The sequence below is a fragment of the Bombina bombina genome, chromosome 4 (genome assembly GCF_027579735.1).
Source record: "Bombina bombina isolate aBomBom1 chromosome 4, aBomBom1.pri, whole genome shotgun sequence".
Classification (NCBI taxonomy): domain Eukaryota; kingdom Metazoa; phylum Chordata; class Amphibia; order Anura; family Bombinatoridae; genus Bombina; species Bombina bombina.
The window spans coordinates 15856618-15879869 of record NC_069502.1 but is presented as its reverse complement, the minus strand read 5'-3'; the positions used below and the strand labels follow the sequence as shown (position 1 = coordinate 15879869).

At 47.3% G+C, this 23252-nt stretch overlaps 1 protein-coding gene across 1 annotated transcript in view; it reads right to left on the bottom strand.

The window, feature by feature from the left end:
• The window catches only part of EMILIN1 (elastin microfibril interfacer 1), a 215941-nt gene that overhangs the window by 8182 nt on the left and 184507 nt on the right, over window positions 1–23252 (bottom strand). Inside the window, exon 5 of the mRNA XM_053709403.1 lies at window positions 2536–2553. Within this exon, the coding sequence (XP_053565378.1) occupies window positions 2536–2553 (18 nt within the window). The remainder of the gene's footprint in view (window positions 1–2535; window positions 2554–23252) is intronic.

Here is a 23252-nt window from a genome sequence, read left to right as displayed (position 1 = left end):
CCAAGTGTGTGATGTACATGTGTGATGTGTGTAGTATACCTAGTGTGTGATGTACATGTGTGATGTGTGTACCATACCTAGTGTGTGATGTGTGTAGTGTACCTAGTGTGTGATGTGTGTAGTATACCTAGTGTGTGATGTGTGTAGTATACCTAGTGTGTGATGTGTGTAGTGTACCTAGTGTGTGATGTGTGAAGTATACCTAGTGTGTGATGTACATGTGTGATGTGTGTAGTATACCTAGTGTGTGATGTACATGTGTGATGTGTGTACCATACCTAGTGTGTGATGTGAGTAGTGTACCTAGTGTGTGATGTGTGTAGTGTACCTAGTGTGTGATGTGTGTAGTATACCTAGTGTGTGATGTGTATAGTATACCTAGTGTGTGATGTGTGTAGTATACCTAGTATGTGATGTGTGTAGTGTACCTAGTGTGTGATGTGTGTAGTGTACCTAGTGTGTGATGTGTGTAGTATACCTAGTGTGTGATGTGTATAGTATACCTAGTGTGTGATGTGTGTAGTGTACCTATTGTGTGATGTGTGTAGTGTACCTAGTGTGTGATGTACATGTGTGATGTGTGTAGTATACCTAGTGTGTGATGTACATGTGTGATGTGTGAAGTATACCTAGTGTGTGATGTACATGTGTGATGTGTGTAGTATACCTAGTGTGTGATGTACATGTGTGATGTGTGTAGTATACCTAGTGTGTGATGTACATGTGTGATGTGTGTAGCATACCTAGTGTGTGATGTGTGTAGTATACCTAGTGTGTGATGTGTGTAGTATACCTAGTGTGTGATGTGTGTAATGTACCTAGTGTGTGATGTGTGTAGTATACCTAGTGTGTAATGTGTGTAGGGTACCTAGTGTGTGATGTGTGTAGTATACCTAGTGTGTAATGTGTGTAGTGTATCTAGTGTGTGATGTGTGTAGTATACCTAGTGTGTGATGTGTGTAGTATACCTAGTGTATGATGTGTGTAGTGTACCTAGTGTGTGACGTGTGTAGTATACCTAATGTGTGATGTGTGTAGTATACCTACTGTGTGATGTGTGTAGTATACCTAGTATGTGATGTGTGTAGTATACCTAATGTGTGATGTGTGTAGTATACCTAGTGTGTGATGTGCATGTGTGTAGTATACCTAGTGTGTAATGTGTGTAGTGTACCTAGTGTGTGATGTGTGTAGTGTACCTAGTGTATGATGTGTGTAGTGTACCTAGTGTGTGATGTGTGTAGTATACCTAGTGTGTGATGTGTGTAGTATACCTAGTGTATGATGTGTGTAGGGTACCTACTGTGTGATGTGTGTAGTATACCTAGTGTGTAATGTGTGTAGTGTACCTAGTGTGTGATGTGTGTAGTGTACCTAGTATGTGACGTGTGTAGTATACCTAGTGTGTGACGTGTGTAGTATACCTAGTGTGTGATGTGTGTAGTATACCTAGTGTGTGATGTGTGTAGTATACCTAGTGTGTGATGTATGTAGTGTACCTAGTGTGTGATGTGTGTAGGGTACCTAGTGTGTGATGTGTGTAGGGTACCTAGTGTGTGATGTGTGTAGTGTACCTAGTGTATGATGTGTGTAGTATACCTAGTGTATGATGTGTGTAGTATACCTAGTGTGTGATGTGTGTAGTATACCTAGTGTGTGATGTGTGTAGTATACCTAGTGTGTGATGTGTGTAGGGTACCTAGTGTGTGATGTGTGTAGGGTACCTAGTGTGTGATGTGTGTAGTGTACCTAGTGTATGATGTGTGTAGTATACCTAGTGTATGATGTGTGTAGTATACCTAGTGTGTGATGTGTGTAGTATACCTAGTGTGTGATGTGTGTAGTATACCTAGTGTGTGATGTGTGTAGGGTACCTAGTGTGTGATGTGTGTAGTGTACCTAGTGTATGATGTGTGTAGTATACCTAGTGTGTGATGTGTGTAGTATACCTAGTGTGTGATGTGTGTATGGTACCTAGTGTGTAATGTGTGTAGTGTACCTAGTGTATGATGTGTGTAGTATACCTAGTGTGTGATGTGTGTAGTATACCTAGTGTGTGATGTGTGTAGTATACCTAGTGTGTGATGTGTGTAGGGTACCTAGTGTGTGATGTGTGTAGTGTACCTAGTGTATGATGTGTGTAGTATACCTAGTGTATGATGTGTGTAGTATACCTAGTGTGTGATGTGTGTAGGGTACCTAGTGTGTGATGTGTGTAGTGTACCTAGTGTATGATGTGTGTAGTATACCTAGTGTATGATGTGTGTAGTATACCTAGTGTATGATGTGTGTAGTATACCTAATGTGTGGTGTGTGTAGTATACCTAGTGTGTGGTGTGCATCTGTGGTGTGTGTGCAGTATACCTACATATATAGACACACTGTGTCACATACACAAACCATTACAGTGCCGCCTGTATACACATTTGAGCACATAAACATGAGTGCATGACATTCAGGACATCTGTGCACATCTGTGTCATTCTTATTTTTATTAGTTCTTTATTTTTCAGATGGGAGGGACATCAGCCTCACCTTGTTCTCCTTGTAACCCTAAAAAGAAAAAAAAAGAAATAAAGCTTAAATCTACTACCAACACACAGAGTAAATCTACTACCAGTTAAAGTGCCAGTTACATACTGGGTAAATCTACTACTTGTCACAGTGCCAGTTACACACAGAGTAAATACACTACTAGTCACAGTGCCAGTTACACACAGAGCAAATCTACTACCAGTTACACAGCCACTTACACATGGAGTACATCTACTGCTAGTCACAGTGGTAGTTACACACAGAGTAAATCTACTACCAGTTACACTGCCACTTACACATGGAGTACATCTACTGCTAGTCACAGTGGTAGTTACACATGGAGTAAATCTACTACCAGTTAAAGTGCCAGCCACATACTGGGTAAATCTACTACTAGTCACAGTGCCAGTTACACACAGAGTAAATCTACTACCAATCAAAGTGCCAGTTACATACTGGGTAAATCTAGTACAAATAACAGTGCCATTTACACATGGAGTAAATCTACTACCAGTCAAAGTTCCAGTTACATACTGGGTAAATCTACTACTGGTAACAGTGCCAGTTACACATGGGGGCCCATTTATCAAGCTCCGTATGGAGCTTGAAGGGCCGTGTTGCTGGCGAGCCTTCAGACTTGCCAGAAACACCAGTTATGAAGGAGCGGTCTAAAGACCGCTGCTCCATAACCTGTCCGCCTGCTCTGAGGAGGCAGACAGAGATCATGTGAAATCAACCCGATCCAATACGATCGGGTTGATTGACACCCCCTGCTAGTGGCCAATTGTCCGCGAATCTGCAGGTGGCAGCATTGCACCAGCAGTTCACAAGAGCTGCTAGTGGAATGCTGAATGCAGAGAGTGTATTGCTTTCCACATTCAGTGATTTCTGTCGGACAGACATTGGTTAAATAGGCCCCATGGAGTAAATCTACTGCCAGTCAATGTGCCAGTTACACACAGAGCAAATCTACTACCAATAAAAGTGCCAGTTACACATGGAGTAAATCTACTACTAGTCACACTGTCACTTACACATGGAGTAAATATACTACCAATCAACGTGCCAGTCACACACAGAGCAAATCTACTACCAATAACAGTGGCAGTTACACATGGAGTAAATCTACTACTAGTAACAGTGCCAGTTACACACAGAGCAAATCTACTACCAATAACAGTGCTAGTTACACATGGAGTAAATACACTACCAGTCAAAGTGCCAGTTACACATGGAGTAAATCTACTATTAGTAATAGTGCCAGTTACACATGGAGTAAATCTACTACTAGTAACAGTGCCAGTTGCACATGTAGTAAATCTACTACCAGTCACACTACACTTACACATGGAGTAAATCTACTACCAGTTAAAGTGCCAGTCACATACAGAGCAAATCTACTACCAATAACAGTGCCAGTTACACATGGAGTAAATCTACTGCTAGTCACAGTGGCAGTTACACACTGAGTAAATATTCTACCAGTAACAGCGCCAGCCACAAACAGGGTTACTCTACTGCAGTCATGCCCACTTATGGTGTACACAAACTACTGGGTATACACAGTGTAATGGTGCTCTCTTACACACAAAAACACACACACACTACTGGGTATACACAGTGTAATAGTGCTCTCTCACACAAACACACACACACACTACTGGGTATACACAGTGTAATAGTGCTCTCACACACACACTACTGGGTATACCCTGGGTAATGGTGCTCTCACACACACCTGGGTGTACACAGGGTAATGGTGCTCTCACACACACACACTACTGGGTATACACAGGGTAATGGTGCTCACACATACACACTACTGGGTATACCCTGGGTAATGGTGCTCTCACACACACCTGGGTGTACACAGGGTAATGGTGCTCTCTCACACACACTACTGGGTATACACAGGGTAATGGTGCTCTCACACACACACACACTACTGGGTATACACAGGGTAATGGTGCTCTCTCACACACACTACTGGGTATACACAGGGTAATGGTGCTCTCACACACACACACACACACACACTACTGGGTATACACAGGGTAATGGTGCTCTCACACACACACACACACACACACACTACTGGGTATACACAGGGTAATGGTGCTCTCTCACACACACACTACTGGTTATAAACAGGGTAATGGGGCTCTCACACACACACTACTGGGTATACACAGGGTAATGGTGCTCTCACACACACACACTACTGGGTATACACAGGGTAATGGTACTCACACACACACACTACTGGGTATACACAGGGTAATGGTGCTCTCACACACACACACACTACTGGGTATACACAGGGTAATGGTGCTCTCACACACACACACACACACACACTACTGGGTATACACAGGGTAATGGTGCTCTCACACACACACACACACTACTGGGTATACACAGGGTAATGGTGCTCTCTCTCTCACACACACACACACTACTCGGTATACACAGGGTAATGGTGCTCTCTCTCTCACACACACACACACTACTCGGTATACACAGGGTAATGGTGCTTTCTCTCTCACACACACACACTACTGGTTATACACAGGGTAATGGTGCTCTCACACACACACACTACTGGGTATACACAGGGTAATGGTGCTCTCTCACACACACACACACACACACACACACTACTGGGTATACACAGGGTAATGGTGCTCTCACACACACACACACACACACTACTGGGTATACATAGGGTAATGGTGCTCTCACACACTACTGGGTATACACAGGGTAATGGTGCTCTCACACACTCACTACTGGGTATACACAGGGTAATGGTGCTCTCACACACACACACACACACTACTGGGTATACACAGGGTAATGGTGCTCTCACACACTACTGGGTATACACAGGGTAATGGTGCTCTCACACACACACTACTGGGTATACACAGGGTAATGGTGCTCTCACACACACACACACACACTACTGGGTATACACAGGGTAATGGTGCTCTCACACACAAACACACACACTACTGGGTATACACAGGGTAATGGTGCTCTCACACACACACACTACTGGGTATACACAGGGTAATGGTGCTCTCTCACACACACACACTACTGGGTATACACAGGGTAATAGTGCTCTCACACACACACATTACTGGGTATACACAGGGTAATGGTGCTCTCACACACACACTACTGGGTATACACAGGGTAATGGTGCTCTCACACACACACACACACACACACTACTGGGTATACACAGGGTAATAGTGCTCTCACACACACACATTACTGGGTATACACAGGGTAATGGTGCTCTCACACACACACTACTGGGTATACACAGGGTAATGGTGCTCTCACACACACACACACTACTGGGTATACACAGGGTAATGGTGCTCTCACACACACACACACACACACTACTGGGTATACATAGGGTAATGGTGCTCTCACACACTACTGGGTATACACAGGGTAATGGTGCTCTCACACACTCACTACTGGATATACACAGGGTAATGGTGCTCTCACACACACACACACACACACTACTGGGTATACACAGGGTAATGGTGCTCTCACACACTACTGGGTATACACAGGGTAATGGTGCTCTCACACACACACTGCTGGGTATACACAGGGTAATGGTGCTCTCACACACACACACACACACTACTGGGTATACACAGGGTAATGGTGCTCTCACATACACACACACTACTGGGTATACACAGGGTAATGGTGCTCTCACACACTACTGGGTATACACAGGGTAATGGTGCTCTCACACACTCACTACTGGGTATACACAGGGTAATGGTGCTCTCACACACACACACACACACACACACTACTGGGTATACACAGGGTAATGGTGCTCTCACACACTACTGGGTATACACAGGGTAATGGTGCTCTCACACACTCACTACTGGGTATACACAGGGTAATGGTGCTCTCACACACACACACACACACACACTACTGGGTATACACAGGGTAATGGTGCTCTCACACACTACTGGGTATACACAGGGTAATGGTGCTCTCACACACACACTACTGGGTATACACAGGGTAATGGTGCTCTCTCACACACACACACTACTGGGTATACACAGGGTAATGGTGCTCTCACACACACACTCACTACTGGGTATACAGAGGGTAATGGTGCTCTCTCACACACACACACACATACACTACTGGGTATACACAGGGTAATGGTGCTCTCTCTCACACACACACACACACTACTGGGTATACACAGGGTAATGGTGCTCTCACACACACACTACTGGGTATACACAGGGTAATGGTGCTCTCTCACACACACACACTACTGGGTATACACAGGGTAATGGTGCTCTCACACACACACACACACTACTGGGTATACACAGGGTAATGGTGCTCTCTCTCACACATACACACTACTGGGTATACACAGGGTAATGGTGCTCTCACACACACACACACTACTGGGTATACACAGGGTAATGGTGCTCTCACACACACACACACACACACACTACTGGGTATACACAGGGTAATGGTGCTCTCACACACACACACACACTACTGGGTATACACAGGGTAATGGTGCTCACACACACACTACTGGGTATACACAGGGTAATGGTGCTCTCACACACACACACTACTGGGTATACACAGGGTAATGGTGCTCTCTCACACACACACACACACTACTGGGTATACACAGGGTAATAGTGCTCTCACACACACACATTACTGGGTATACACAGGGTAATGGTGCTCTCACACACACACACTACTGGGTATACACAGGGTAATGGTGCTCTCACACACACACACACACTACTGGGTATACACAGGGTAATGGTGCTCTCACACACACACTACTGGGTATACACAGGGTAATGGTGCTCTCTCACACACACACACACACTACTGGGTATACACAGGGTAATGGTGCTCTCACACACACACACACGCACACTACTGGGTATACACAGGGTAATGGTGCTCTCACACACACACACACGCACACTACTGGGTATACACAGGGTAATGGTGCTCTCTCACACACACACACTACTGGGTATACACAGGGTAATGGTGCTCTCACACACACACACTACTGGGTATACACAGGGTAATGGTGCTCTCACCACACACTACTGGGTATACACAGGGTAATGGTGCTCTCACACACACACACTACTGGGTATACACAGGGTAATGGTGCTCTCACACACACACACACACACTACTGGGTATACACAGGGTAATGGTGCTCTTACACACACACACTACTGGGTATACACAGGGTAATGGTGCTCTCTCACACACACACACTACTGGGTATACACAGGGTAATGGTGCTCTCTCACACACACACACTACTGGGTATACACAGGGTAATGGTGCTCTCACACACACACACACACTACTGGGTATACACAGGGTAATGGTGCTCTCTCTCACACATACACACTACTGGGTATACACAGGGTAATGGTGCTCTCACACACACACACACTACTGGGTATACACAGGGTAATGGTGCTCTCACACACACACACACACACACACACACTACTGGGTATACACAGGGTAATGGTGCTCTCACACACACACACACTACTGGGTATACACAGGGTAATGGTGCTCACACACACACACACACACACTACTGGGTATACACAGGGTAATGGTGCTCTCACACACACACACTACTGGGTATACACAGGGTAATGGTGCTCTCTCACACACACACACACTACTGGGTATACACAGGGTAATGGTGCTCTCACACACACACACACTACTGGGTATACACAGGGTAATGGTGCTCTCACACACACACACACTACTGGGTATACACAGGGTAATGGTGCTCTCACACACACACACTACTGGGTATACACAGGGTAATGGTGCTCTCACACACACACACACACACACTACTGGGTATACACAGGGTAATGGTGCTCTACACACACTACTGGTATACACAGGGTAATGGTGCTCTCACACACACACTACTGGGTATACACAGGGTAATGGTGCTCACACACACACACACACACACACACTACTGGGTATACACAGGGTAATGGTGCTCTCTCTCACACACACTACTGGGTATACACAGGGTAATGGTGCTCTCACACACACTACTGGGTATACACAGGGTAATGGTGCTCTCTCACACACACACACACACACTACTGGGTATACACAGGGTAATGGTGCTCTCACACACACACTACTGGTTATACACAGGGTAATGGTGCTCTCACACACACACTACTGGGTATACACAGGGTAATGGTGCTCTCACACACACACACACTACTGGGTATACACAGGGTAATGGTACTCTCTCACACACACACTACTGGGTATACACAGGGTAATGGTGCTCTCACACACACACACACTACTGGGTATACACAGGGTAATGGTGCTCTCACACACACACACACACACTACTGGGTATACACAGGGTAATGGTGCTCTCACACACACACTGCTGGTATACACAGGGTAATGGTGCTCTCACACACACACACACTACTGGGTATACACAGGGTAATGGTGCTCTCACACACACTACTGGGTATACACAGGGTAATGGTGCTCTCACACACTACTGGGTATACACAGGGTAATGGTGCTCTCACACCACTCACTACTGGGTATACACAGGGTAATGGTGCTCTCACACACACACAACACACTACTGGGTATACACAGGGTAATGGTGCTTCACACACTACTGGGTATACACAGGGTAATGGTGCTCTCACACACACACTACTGGGTATACACAGGGTAATGGTGCTCTCTCACACACACACACACTACTGGGTATACACAGGGTAATGGTGCTCTCTCACACACACACTACTGGGTATACACAGGGTAATGGTGCTCTCACACACACACACACTACTGGGTATACACAGGGTAATGGTGCTCTCTCTCACACACACACTACTGGGTATACACAGGGTAATGGTGCTCTCACACACACACTACTGGGTATACACAGGGTAATGGTGCTCTCACACACACACACTACTGGGTATACACAGGGTAATGGTGCTCACACACACACTACTGGGTATACACAGGGTAATGGTGCTCTCACACACACACTACTGGGTATACACAGGGTAATGGTGCTCTCACACACACACACACTACTGGGTATACACAGGGTAATAGTGCTCTCACACACACACATTACTGGGTATACACAGGGTAATGGTGCTCTCACACACACACCACATACTGGGTATACACAGGGTACTGGTGCTCTCACACACCACACACATACTGGGTATACACAGGGTAATGGTGCTCTCACAACACACTACTGGGTATACACAGGGTAATGGTGCTCTCACACACCACACACACACACACTACTGGTTATACACAGGGTAATGGTGCTCTCACACACAACACACACACGCACACTTGGGTATACACAGGGTAATGGTGCTCTCACACACACACACACACACTACTGGGTATACACAGGGTAAATGGTGCTCCTCACACACACACCCACACTACTGGGTATACACAGGGTAATGGTGCTCTCACACACACACACACTACTGGGTATACACAGGGTAATGGTGCTCTCACACACACTACTGGGTATACACAGGGTAATGGTGCTCACACACACACACACACTACTGGGCTATACCACAGGGTAATGGCTGCTCTCACACACAACACACTACTGGGTACTACACAGGGTAATGGTGCTCACACACACACACCACCCACTACTGGGTATACACAGGGTAATGGTGCTCTCACACACACACTACTGGGTATACACAGGGTAATGGTGCTCTCACACACACACACACTACTGGGTATACACAGGGTAATGGTGCTCTCACACACACACACTACTGGGTATACACAGGGTAATGGTGCTCTCACACACACACACACACTACTGGGTATACACAGGGTATGGTGCTCTCTCTCACACACACACACTACTGGGTATACACAGGGTATGGTGCTCTCACACACACACACACTACTGGGTATACACAGGGTAATGGTGCTCACACACACACACACACACACACTACTGGGTATACACAGGGTAATGGTGCTCTCTCACACACACACACACTACTGGGTATACACAGGGTAATGGTGCTCTCACACACACACACACTACTGGGTATACACAGGGTAATGGGGCTCTCTCACACACACACACACTACTGGGTATACACAGGGTAATGGTGCTCTCTCACACACACACACACACACACTACTGGGTATACACAGGGTAATGGTGCTCTCTCACACACACACACACTACTGGGTATACACAGGGTAATGGTGCTCTCTCACACACACACCACTACTGGGTATACACAGGGTAATGGTGCTCTCACACACACACACACACTACTGGGTATACACAGGGTAATGGTGCTCACACACACACACACACATACTGGGTATACACAGGGTAATGGTGCTCTCACACACACACACTACTGGGTATACACAGGGTAATGGTGCTCTCACACACACACACACTACTGGGTATACACAGGGTAATGGTGCTCACACACACACACACTACTGGGTATACACAGGGTAATGGTGCTCTCACACAAACACTACTGGGTATACACAGGGTAATGGTGCTCTCACACACACAAAAACACTACTGGGTATACACAGGGTAATGGTGCTCTCTTCACACCACACACAACACACTACTGGGTATACACAGGGTAATGGTGCTCTCTCAACACACACTACTGGGTATACACAGGGTAATGGTGCTCTCACACAACACCACTACTGGGTATACACAGGGTAATGGGCTGCTCTCTCTCACACACACACACACACACACACACACACCTACAGGGTATACACAGGGTAATGGTGCTCTCTCACACACAACACACTACTGGGTATAACAGGGTAATGGTGCTCTCACACACACAACTACTGGGTATACACAGGGTAATGGTGCTCTCACCACACACACACACACACTACTGGGTATACACAGGGTAATGGTGCTCTCACACACACACACACTACTGGGTATACACAGGGTAATGGTGCTCTCACACACACACACACACACTACTGGGTATACACAGGGTAATGGTGCTCTCACACACACACACACACACTACTGGGTATACACAGGGTAATGGTGCTCTCTCACACACACAGCACACTACTGGGTATACACAGGGTAATGGTGCTCTCTCACACACACACACACTACTGGGTATACACAGGGTAATGGTGCTCTCACACTCACCACACACACTACTGGGTATACACAGGGTAATGGTGCTCTCACACACACCACACACTACTGGGTATACACAGGTAATGGTGCCTCACACACAACACACACTACTGGGTATACACAGGGTAATGGTGCTCTCACACACACACACACACACACTACTGGGTATACACAGGGTAATGGTGCTCACACACACACACACACTACTGGGTATACACAGGGTAATGGTGCTCTCTCTCTCACACACACACACACACTACTGGGTATACACAGGGTAATGGGGCTTCACACCACCACACTACTGGGTATACACAGGTAATGGTGCTCTCACACACAACACCACACTACTGGGTATACACAGGGTAATGGGGCTCTCACACACACACACACTACTGGGTATACACAGGGTAATGGTGCTCTCACACACACACACAAAACTGGGTATACACAGGGTAATGGAGCTCTCACACACACACACACACACACTACTGGTATACAAGGGTAAGTGGTGCTCTCACCACACACACACACTACTGGGTATACACAGGGTAATGGTGCTCTCACACACACACACACACACTACTGGTTATACACAGGGTAATGGTGCTCTCACACACACACTACTGGGTATACACAGGGTAATGGTGCTCTCTCACACACACACACTACTGGGTATACACAGGGTAATGGTGCTCTCACACACACACACTACTGGGTATACACAGGGTAATGGTGCTCTCACACACACACACACTGGGTATACACAGTCAATGGTCTCTCACACACACACACACACTACTGGGTATACACAGGGTAATGGTGCTCTCACACACACACACACACACTACTGGAATACACAGGGTAATGGTGCTCTCACACACACACACACACTACTGGGTATACACAGGGTAATGGTGCTCTCACACACACACTACTGGGTATACACAGGGTAATGGTTCTCTCTCACACACACACTACTGGGTATACACAGGGTAATGGTGCTCTCACACACACACACTACTGGGTTTACACAGGGTAATGGTGCTCTCACACACACACACACACACACACACTACTGGGTATACACAGGGTAATGGTGCTCTCACACACACACACATACTGGGTATACACAGGGTAATGGTTCTCTCACACACACACTACTGGGTATACACAGGGTAATGGTGCTCTTACACACACACACACACACACACACACTATTGGGTATACACAGGGTAATGGTGCTCTCACACACACACACACTACTGGGTATACACAGGGTAATGGTGCTCTCTACACACACACACACACACTACTGGGTATACACAGGGTAATGGTGCTCTCTCACACACACACACACTACTGGGTATACACAGGGTAATGGTGCTCTCTCTCACACACACACACACTACTGGGTATACACAGGGTAATGGTGCTCTCTCACACACACACTACTGGGTATACACAGGGTAATGGTGCTCTCTCTCTCACACACACACTACTGGGTATACACAGGGTAATGGTGCTCTCTCACACACACACACTACTGGGTATACACAGGGTAATGGTGCTCTCTCTCACACACACACACACACACACACTACTGGGTATACACAGGGTAATGGTGCTCTCTCACACACACACACACACACTACTGGGTATACACAGGGTAATGGTGCTCTCTCACACACACACTACTGGGTATACACAGTGTAATGGTGCTCTCTCACACACACACACACACTACTGGGTATACACAGGGTAATGGTGCTCTCTCACACACACACACACATATGGCTATACACAGGGTAATGGTGCTCTCAACACACACACTACTGGGTATACACAGGGTAATGGTGCTCTCACACACACACGCACACTACTGGGTATACACAGGGTAATGGTGCTCTACACCACACACACACTACTGGGTATACACAGGGTAATGGTGCTCTCACACACACTACTGGGTATACACAGGGTAATGGTGCTACACCACTCACACACACACACTACTACTGGGTTATACACAGGGTAATGGTGCTCTCACACACACACACACACACACACTACTGGGTATACACAGGGTAATGGTGCTCTCACACACACACACACTACTGGGTATACACAGGGTAATGGTGCTCTCACACTCACACACACTACTGGGTATACACAGGGTAATGGTGCTCTCACACACACACACTACTGGTTTTACACAGGGTAATGGTGCTCTCACACACACACTACTGGGTATACACAGGGTAATGGTGCTCACACACACACCACACTACTGGGTATACACAGGGTAATGGTGCTCTCTCACACACACACACTTGGTTATTACACAGGGTAATGGTGCTCACACACACACACACACACTACTGGGTATACACAGGGTAATGGTGCTTCACACACACACACACACACATACTGGGTATACACAGGGTATGTTGCTCTCACACACACACTCTACTGGGTACACAGGGTAATGGTGCTCTCACACACACACACACACTACTGGGTATACACAGGGTAATGGTGCTCTCACACACACAAACTACTGGGTATACCAGGGTAATGGTGCTCTCACACAACACGACTACTGGGTATACACAGGGTAATGGTGCTCTCACACACACACACACTCACACACACACACTACTGGGTATACACAGGGTAATGGTGCTCTACACACCACACACACACTACTGGGTATACACAGGGTAAATGGTGCCTCTCACACACACCAACACTACTGGGTATACACAGGGTAATGGTGCTCTCACACACACACTACTGGGTATACACAGGGTAATGGTGCTCTATCAACACAACACACACACTTACTGGGTATACACAGGGTAATGGTGCTCCTCACACACAACACACACACACTACTGGGTATACACAGGGTAATGGTGCTCTCTCACACACACCACACACTACTAGGGTATACACAGGGTAATGGTGCTCTCACTCACACACACACTACTGGGTATACACAGGGTAATGGTGCTCTCACACACACACACACACACTACTGGGATATTACACCGGGTACATGGTGCTCTCACACACACACACACACTACTGGGTATACACAGGGTAATGGTGCTCTCACACACACACACACACTACTGGGTATACACAGGGTAATGGTGCTCTCTCACACACACACACACTACTGGGTATACACAGGGTAATGTGCTCTTCACACACACACACACACTACTGGGTATACACAGGTTAATGTGTGCTCACACACACACACACACATACTGGGTATAACAGGGTAAATGTGCCTCACACACATACACACACTACTGGGTACTACAGGGTAATGGTGCTCTCACACACACACACACTACTGGTTATACACAGGGTAATGGTGCTCTCTCTCTCACACACACTCTACTGGGTATACACAGGGTAATGGTGCTCTCTCACACACACACCACATACTGGGTATACACAGGGTAATGGTGCTCTCTCTCACAACACAACTACTGGGTATACACAGGGTAATGGTGCTCTCTCACCACACACACACATACTGGGTATACACAGGGTAATGGTGCTCTCTCTCACACACACACACACACACACTACTGGGTTACAGGGTAATGGTGCTCTCTCACACACACACACACACACTACTGGGTATACACAGGGTAATGGTGCTCTCTCACACACACACTCTATGGGTATACACAGGGTAATGGTGCTCTCTCTCACACACACACACACACTACTGGGTATACACAGGGTAATGGTGCTCTCTCACACACACACACACACTACTGGGTTATACACAGGGTAATGGTGCTCTCACAGACACTACTGGGTATACACAGGGTATGGTGCTCTCACACACACACGCACACTACTGGGTATACACAGGGTAATGGTGCTCTCACACACACACACACACACTACTGGGTATACACAGGGTAATGGTGCTCTCACACACACACACACTACTGGGTATACACAGGGTAATGGTGCTCACACACACACACACACACACTACTGGGTATACACAGGGTAATGGTGCTCTCACACACACACACACTACTGGGTATACACAGGGTAATGGTGCTCTCTCACACAAACACTACTGGGTATACACAGGGTAATGGTGCTCTCACACACACACACTACTGGTTTTACACAGGGTAATGGTGCTCTCACACACACACACTACTGGGTATACACAGGGTAATGGTGCTCTCACACACACACACACTACTGGGTATACACAGGGTAATGGTGCTCTCACACACACACACACATACTGGTTATACACAGGGTAATGGCTGCTCTCACACCACACACACACTACTGGGTTATACACAGGGTAATGGTGCTCACACACACACACTACTGGTTACACAGGGTAATGGTGCTCTACACACACACACACACACTACTGGGTATACACAGGGTAATGGTGCTCTCACACACACTACTGGGTATACACAGGGTAATGGTGCTCTCACACACACACTACTGGTTATACACAGGGTAATGGTGCTCTCACACACACACACACACACTACTGGGTATACACAGGGTAATGGTGCTCTCACACACACTACTGGGTATACACAGGGTAATGGTGCTCTCACACACACACTACTGGGTATACACAGGGTAATGGTGCTCTCACACACACACACACTACTGGGTATACACAGGGTAATGGTGCTCTCACACACACACTACTGGGTATACACAGGGTAATGGTGCTCTCACACACACACACTACTGGGTATACACAGGGTAATGGTGCTCTCACACACACACACACACACTACTGGGTATACACAGGGTAATGGTGCTCTCACACACACACTGCTGGTATACACAGGGTAATGGTGCTCTCACACACACACACACTACTGGGTATACACAGGGTAATGGTGCTCTCACACACACACTACTGGGTATACACAGGGTAATGGTGCTCTCACACACACACTACTGGGTATACACAGGGTAATGGTGCTCTCACACACACACACACTACTGGGTATACACAGGGTAATGGTGCTCTCACACACACACACACACACTACTGGGTATACACAGGTAATGGTGCTCACACACACCACACACTACTGGGTATACACAGGGTAAGGGTGCTCTCACACACACACACCACTAACTGGGTAAACACAGGGTAATGGTGCTCTCTCACACACACACACACTACTCGGGTATAACGACAGGGTAATGGTGCTCTCACCAACCACAACACTACTGGGTATACACCAGGGGGTAATGGTGCTCCTCTCCACACACACACATACTGGTTATACAACCAGGGTAATGGTGCTCTCACACACACAACACACTACTGGTTTTCCACAGGGTAATGGTGCTCTCTCACAACACACACACACCACTGGGTAATACACAGGGTAATGGTGCTCTCACACACACACACTACTGGATACACAGTGTACATGGTGCTACTCTCACACACACACACACTACTGGTTATACACAGGGTAATGGTGCTCTCACACACACACACACTACTGGGTATACACAGGGTAATGGTGCTCTCTCACACACACACACACACTACTGGGTATACACAGGGTAATGGTGCTCTCACACCCACACACACATATGGGATATACACAGGGTAATGGTGCTTCACACACACACACTACTGGGTATACACAGGGTAATGGTGCTCTCACACACACACACACTACTGGGTATACACAGGGTAATGGTGCTCACACACACACTACTGGGTATACACAGGGTAATGGTGCTCTCACACACACACACACTACTGGGTATACAGGGTAATGGTGCTCTCACACACACACACACACACTACTGGGTATACACAGGGTAATGGTGCTCACACACACACACACTACTGGGTATACACAGGGTAATGGTGCTCTCTCACACACACACACTACTGGGTATACACAGGGTAATGGTGCTCTCACACACACACACACTACTGGGTATACACAGGGTAATGGTGCTCTCACACACACACTACTGGGTATACAGGGTAATGGTGCTCTCTCACACACACACACACTAGGGTATACACAGGGTAATGGTGCTCTCACACACACACTACTGGGTATACACAGGGTAATGGTGCTCTCACACACACACACACACACTACTGGGTATACACAGGGTAATGGTGCTCTCTCACACACACACACTACTGGGTATACACAGGGTAATGGTGTCTCTCACACACACAACTACTGGGTATACACAGGGTAATGGTGCTCTCACACACACACACTACTGGGTATACACAGGGTAATGGTGCTCTCACACACACACACACTACTGGGTATACAAGGGTAATGGTGCTCTCACACAACACACTCCTGGTATACACAGGGTAATGGTGCTCTCACACACACACACACTACTGGGTATACACAGGGTAATGGTGCTCTCACACACACACACACACTACTGGGTATACACAGGGTAATGGTGCTCTCACACACACACACACTACTGGGTATACACAGGGTAATGGTGCTCACACACACACACACTACTGGGTATACACAGGGTAAGGTGCTCTCTCACACACACACACTACTGGGTATACACAGGGTAATGGTGCTCTCTCACACACACACACTACTGGGTATACACAGGGTAATGGTGCTCTCACACACACACATTACTGGGTATACACAGGGTAATGGTGCTCTCACACACACACTACTGGGTATACACAGGGTAATGGTGCTCTCACACACACACACACTACTGGGTATACACAGGGTAATGGTGCTCACACACACACACACACTACTGGGTATACATAGGGTAATGGTGCTCTCACACACACTACTGGGTATACACAGGGTAATGGTGCTCTCACACACACACACTACTGGGTATACACAGGGTAATGGTGCTCTCACACACACACACACACTACTGGGTATACACAGGGTAATGGTGCTCTCACACACTACTGGGTATACACAGGGTAATGGTGCTCTCACACACACACTACTGGGTATATACAGGGTAATGGTGCTCTCACACACACACACACACTACTGGGTATACACAGGGTAATGGTGCTCTCACACACTACTGGGTATACACAGGGTAATGGTGCTCTCACACACACACTACTGGGTATACACAGGGTAATGGTGCTCTCTCACACACACACACACACACACACTATGGGTATACACAGGGTAATGGTCTCTCACACACACTACTGGGTATACACAGGGTAATGGTGCTTCACACACACACACTACTGGGTATACACAGGGTAATGGTGCTCTCACACACACACACACACTACTGGGTATACACAGGGTAATGGTGCTCTCACACACACACACTACTGGGTATACACAGGGTAATGGTGCTCTTACACACACACACACACACACACACACACTACTGGGTATACACAGGGTATGGTACTCTCTCACACACCACACATACTGGTATACACAGGGTAATGGTGCTCTCACAACACACACTACTGGGTATACACAGGGTAATGGTGCTCTCACACCACACACACTACTGGTTATACAGGGTAATGGTGCTCTCACACACACACTACTGGGTATACACAGGGTAATGGTGCTCACACACACACTCTACTGGGTATACACAGGGTAATGGTGCTCACACACACACATACTGGGTATACACAGGGTAATGGTGCTCTCTCACACACACACTACTGGGTATACACAGGGTAATGGTGCTCTCTCACACACACACTACTGGGTATACACAGGGTAAGGGGCTCTCTCTCACACACACACACACTACTGGGTATACACAGGGTAATGGGCTCTCTCACACACACACTACTGGGTATACACAGGGTAATGGGGCTCTCTCTCTCACACACACACTACTGGGTATCACAGGGTAATGGGGCTCTCACCACACACACACTACTGGGTATACACAGGGTAATGGTGCTCTCACACACACACACACACACTACTGGGTATACACAGGGTATGGTGCTCTCACACACACACACACACACACACACTACTGGGTATACACAGGGTAATGGTGCTCTCACACACACACACTACTGGGTATACACAGGGTAATGGTGCTCTCACACACACACACACTACTGGTTATACACAGGGTAATGGTGCTCTCACACACACACACACTACTGGGTATACACATGGTAATGGTGCTCTCACACACACACACACACTACTGGGTATACAGGCAGGGTAATGGTGCTCACACAACAAACACACACACTACTGGGTATACACAGGTAATGGTGCTCTCACACACACACACACACTACTGGGTATACACAGGGTAATGGTGCTCACTCACACACTCACACACTCTACTGGGTATACACAGGGTAATGGTGCTCTCACACACACACACACTACTGGGGTATACAGCAGGGTAAATGTGCTCTCTCGCACACACACCACATCTACTGGGTATACACAGGGGTAATGGTGCTCTCTCCTCACAACACACACTACTGGGTATACACAGGGTAATGGTGCTCTCTCACACACACACTACTGGGTATACACAGGGTAATGGTGCTCTCACACACACACACACTACTGGGTATACACAGGGTAATGGTGCTCTCTCTCTCACACACACACACACACACACACACACACTACTGGGTATACACAGGGTAATGGTGCTCTCACACACACACTACTGGGTATACACAGGGTAATGGTTCTCTCACACACACACTACTGGGTATACACAGGGTAATGGTGCTCTTACACACACACACACACACACACACACTATTGGGTATACACAGGGTAATGGTGCTCTCACACACACACACACTACTGGGTATACACAGGGTAATGGTGCTCTCACACACACACACACACTACTGGGTATACACAGGGTAATGGTGCTCTCTCACACACACACACACTACTGGGTATACACAGGGTAATGGTGCTCTCTCTCTCACACACACTACTGGGTATACACAGGGTAATGGTGCTCTCTCACACACACACACTACTGGGTATACACAGGGTAATGGTGCTCTCTCTCTCACACACACACTACTGGGTATACACAGGGTAATGGTGCTCTCTCACACACACACACACTACTGGGTATACACAGGGTAATGGTGCTCTCTCTCACACACACACACACACACACACTACTGGGTTTACACAGGGTAATGGTGCTCTCTCACACACACACACACACACTACTGGGTATACACAGGGTAATGGTGCTCTCTCACACACACACTACTGGGTATACACAGGGTAATGGTGCTCTCTCTCACACACACACACACACACTACTGGGTATACACAGGGTAATGGTGCTCTCTCACACACACACACACACTACTGGGTATACACAGGGTAATGGTGCTCTCACAGACACTACTGGGTATACACAGGGTAATGGTGCTCTCACACACACACGCACACTACTGGGTATACACAGGGTAATGGTGCTCTCACAAACACACACACTACTGGGTATACACAGGGTAATGGTGCTCTCACACACACTACTGGGTATACACAGGGTAATGGTGCTCTCACACACACACACACACACACACTACTGGTTATACACAGGGTAATGGTGCTCTCACACACACACACACACACACACTACTGGGTATACACAGGGTAATGGTGCTCTCACACACACACACACTACTGGGTATACACAGGGTAATGGTGCTCTCACACACACACACAACTGGGTATACACAGGGTAATGGTGCTCTCACACACACACACTACTGGTTGTACACAGGGTAATGGTGCTCTCACAACACACACTACTGGGTATACACAGGGTAATGGTGCTCAACACACACACACACTACTGGGTATACACAGGGTAATGGTGCTCTCACACACACACACACTACTTGGTTATTACACAGGGTAATGGTGCTCTCACACACACACACACACATACTGGGTATACACCAGGGTAATGGTGCTCTCACACACACACTCACACTACTGGGTATACACAGGGTATGTTGCTCTCACACACACACACTACGGGTATACACAGGGTAATGGTGCTCTCACACACACACACACACTACTGGGTATACACAGGGTAATGGTGCTCTCACACACACACTACTGGGTATACACAGGGTAATGGTGCTCTCACCACACTACACTCGGGTATACACAGGGTAATGGTTGCTCTCACACACACCACACCACACACACACTACTGGGTATACACAGGGTAATGGTGCTCTCACACACACACACACACACTACTGGGTATACACAGGGTAATGGTGCTCTCTCACACACACACACACTACTGGGTATACACAGGGTAATGTGCTTCTCAACACACACACACTACTGGGTATACCACAGGGTAATGGTGCTCTCACAGCACACACACTCACAACTACTGGGTATACACAGGGTAATGGTGCCTCACAACACTCACACTACTGGGTATACACAGGGTAATGGTGCTTCTCTCACACACACACACTACTGGGTATACACAGGGTAATGGTGCTCTCTCTCACACACACACTACTGGGTATTCACAGGGTAATGGTTCTCTCTTCACACACACACACACTATCTGGGTATACACAGGGTAAAAGGTGCTCTCTCACACACACACCACACTACTGGGTATAACATCAGGGAAATGTGTGCTTCACACACACACACACACTACTGGGTATACACAGGGTAATGGTGCTCTCTCACACACACACACACTACTGGGTATACACAGGGTAATGGTGCTCTCACACACACACACACACTACTGGGTATACACAGGGTAATGGTGCTCACACACACACAACACACACTACTGGGTATACACAGGGTAATGGTGCTCACACACACACACACACTACTGGGTATACACAGGGTAATGGTGCTCTCACACACACACACACTACTGGTTATACACAGGGTAATGGTGCTCTCTCTCTCACACACACACTACTGGGTATACACAGGGTAATGGTGCTCTCTCACACACACACACACTACTGGGTATACACAGGGTAATGGTGCTCTCTCTCTCACACACACACTACTGGGTATACACAGGGTAATGGTGCTCTCTCACACACACACACATACTGGGTATTACACAGGGTAATGGTGCTCGCTCTCACACACACACACACACACACACTACTGGTATACACAGGGTAATGGTGCTCTCACTCACACACACACACTACTGGGTATACACAGGGTAATGGTGCTCTCTCACACAACACACTCTGGGTATACACAGGGTAATGGTGCTCTCTCTCACACACACACACACACACTACTGGGTATACACAGGGTAATGGTGCTCTCTCACACACAACACACACTACTGGGTT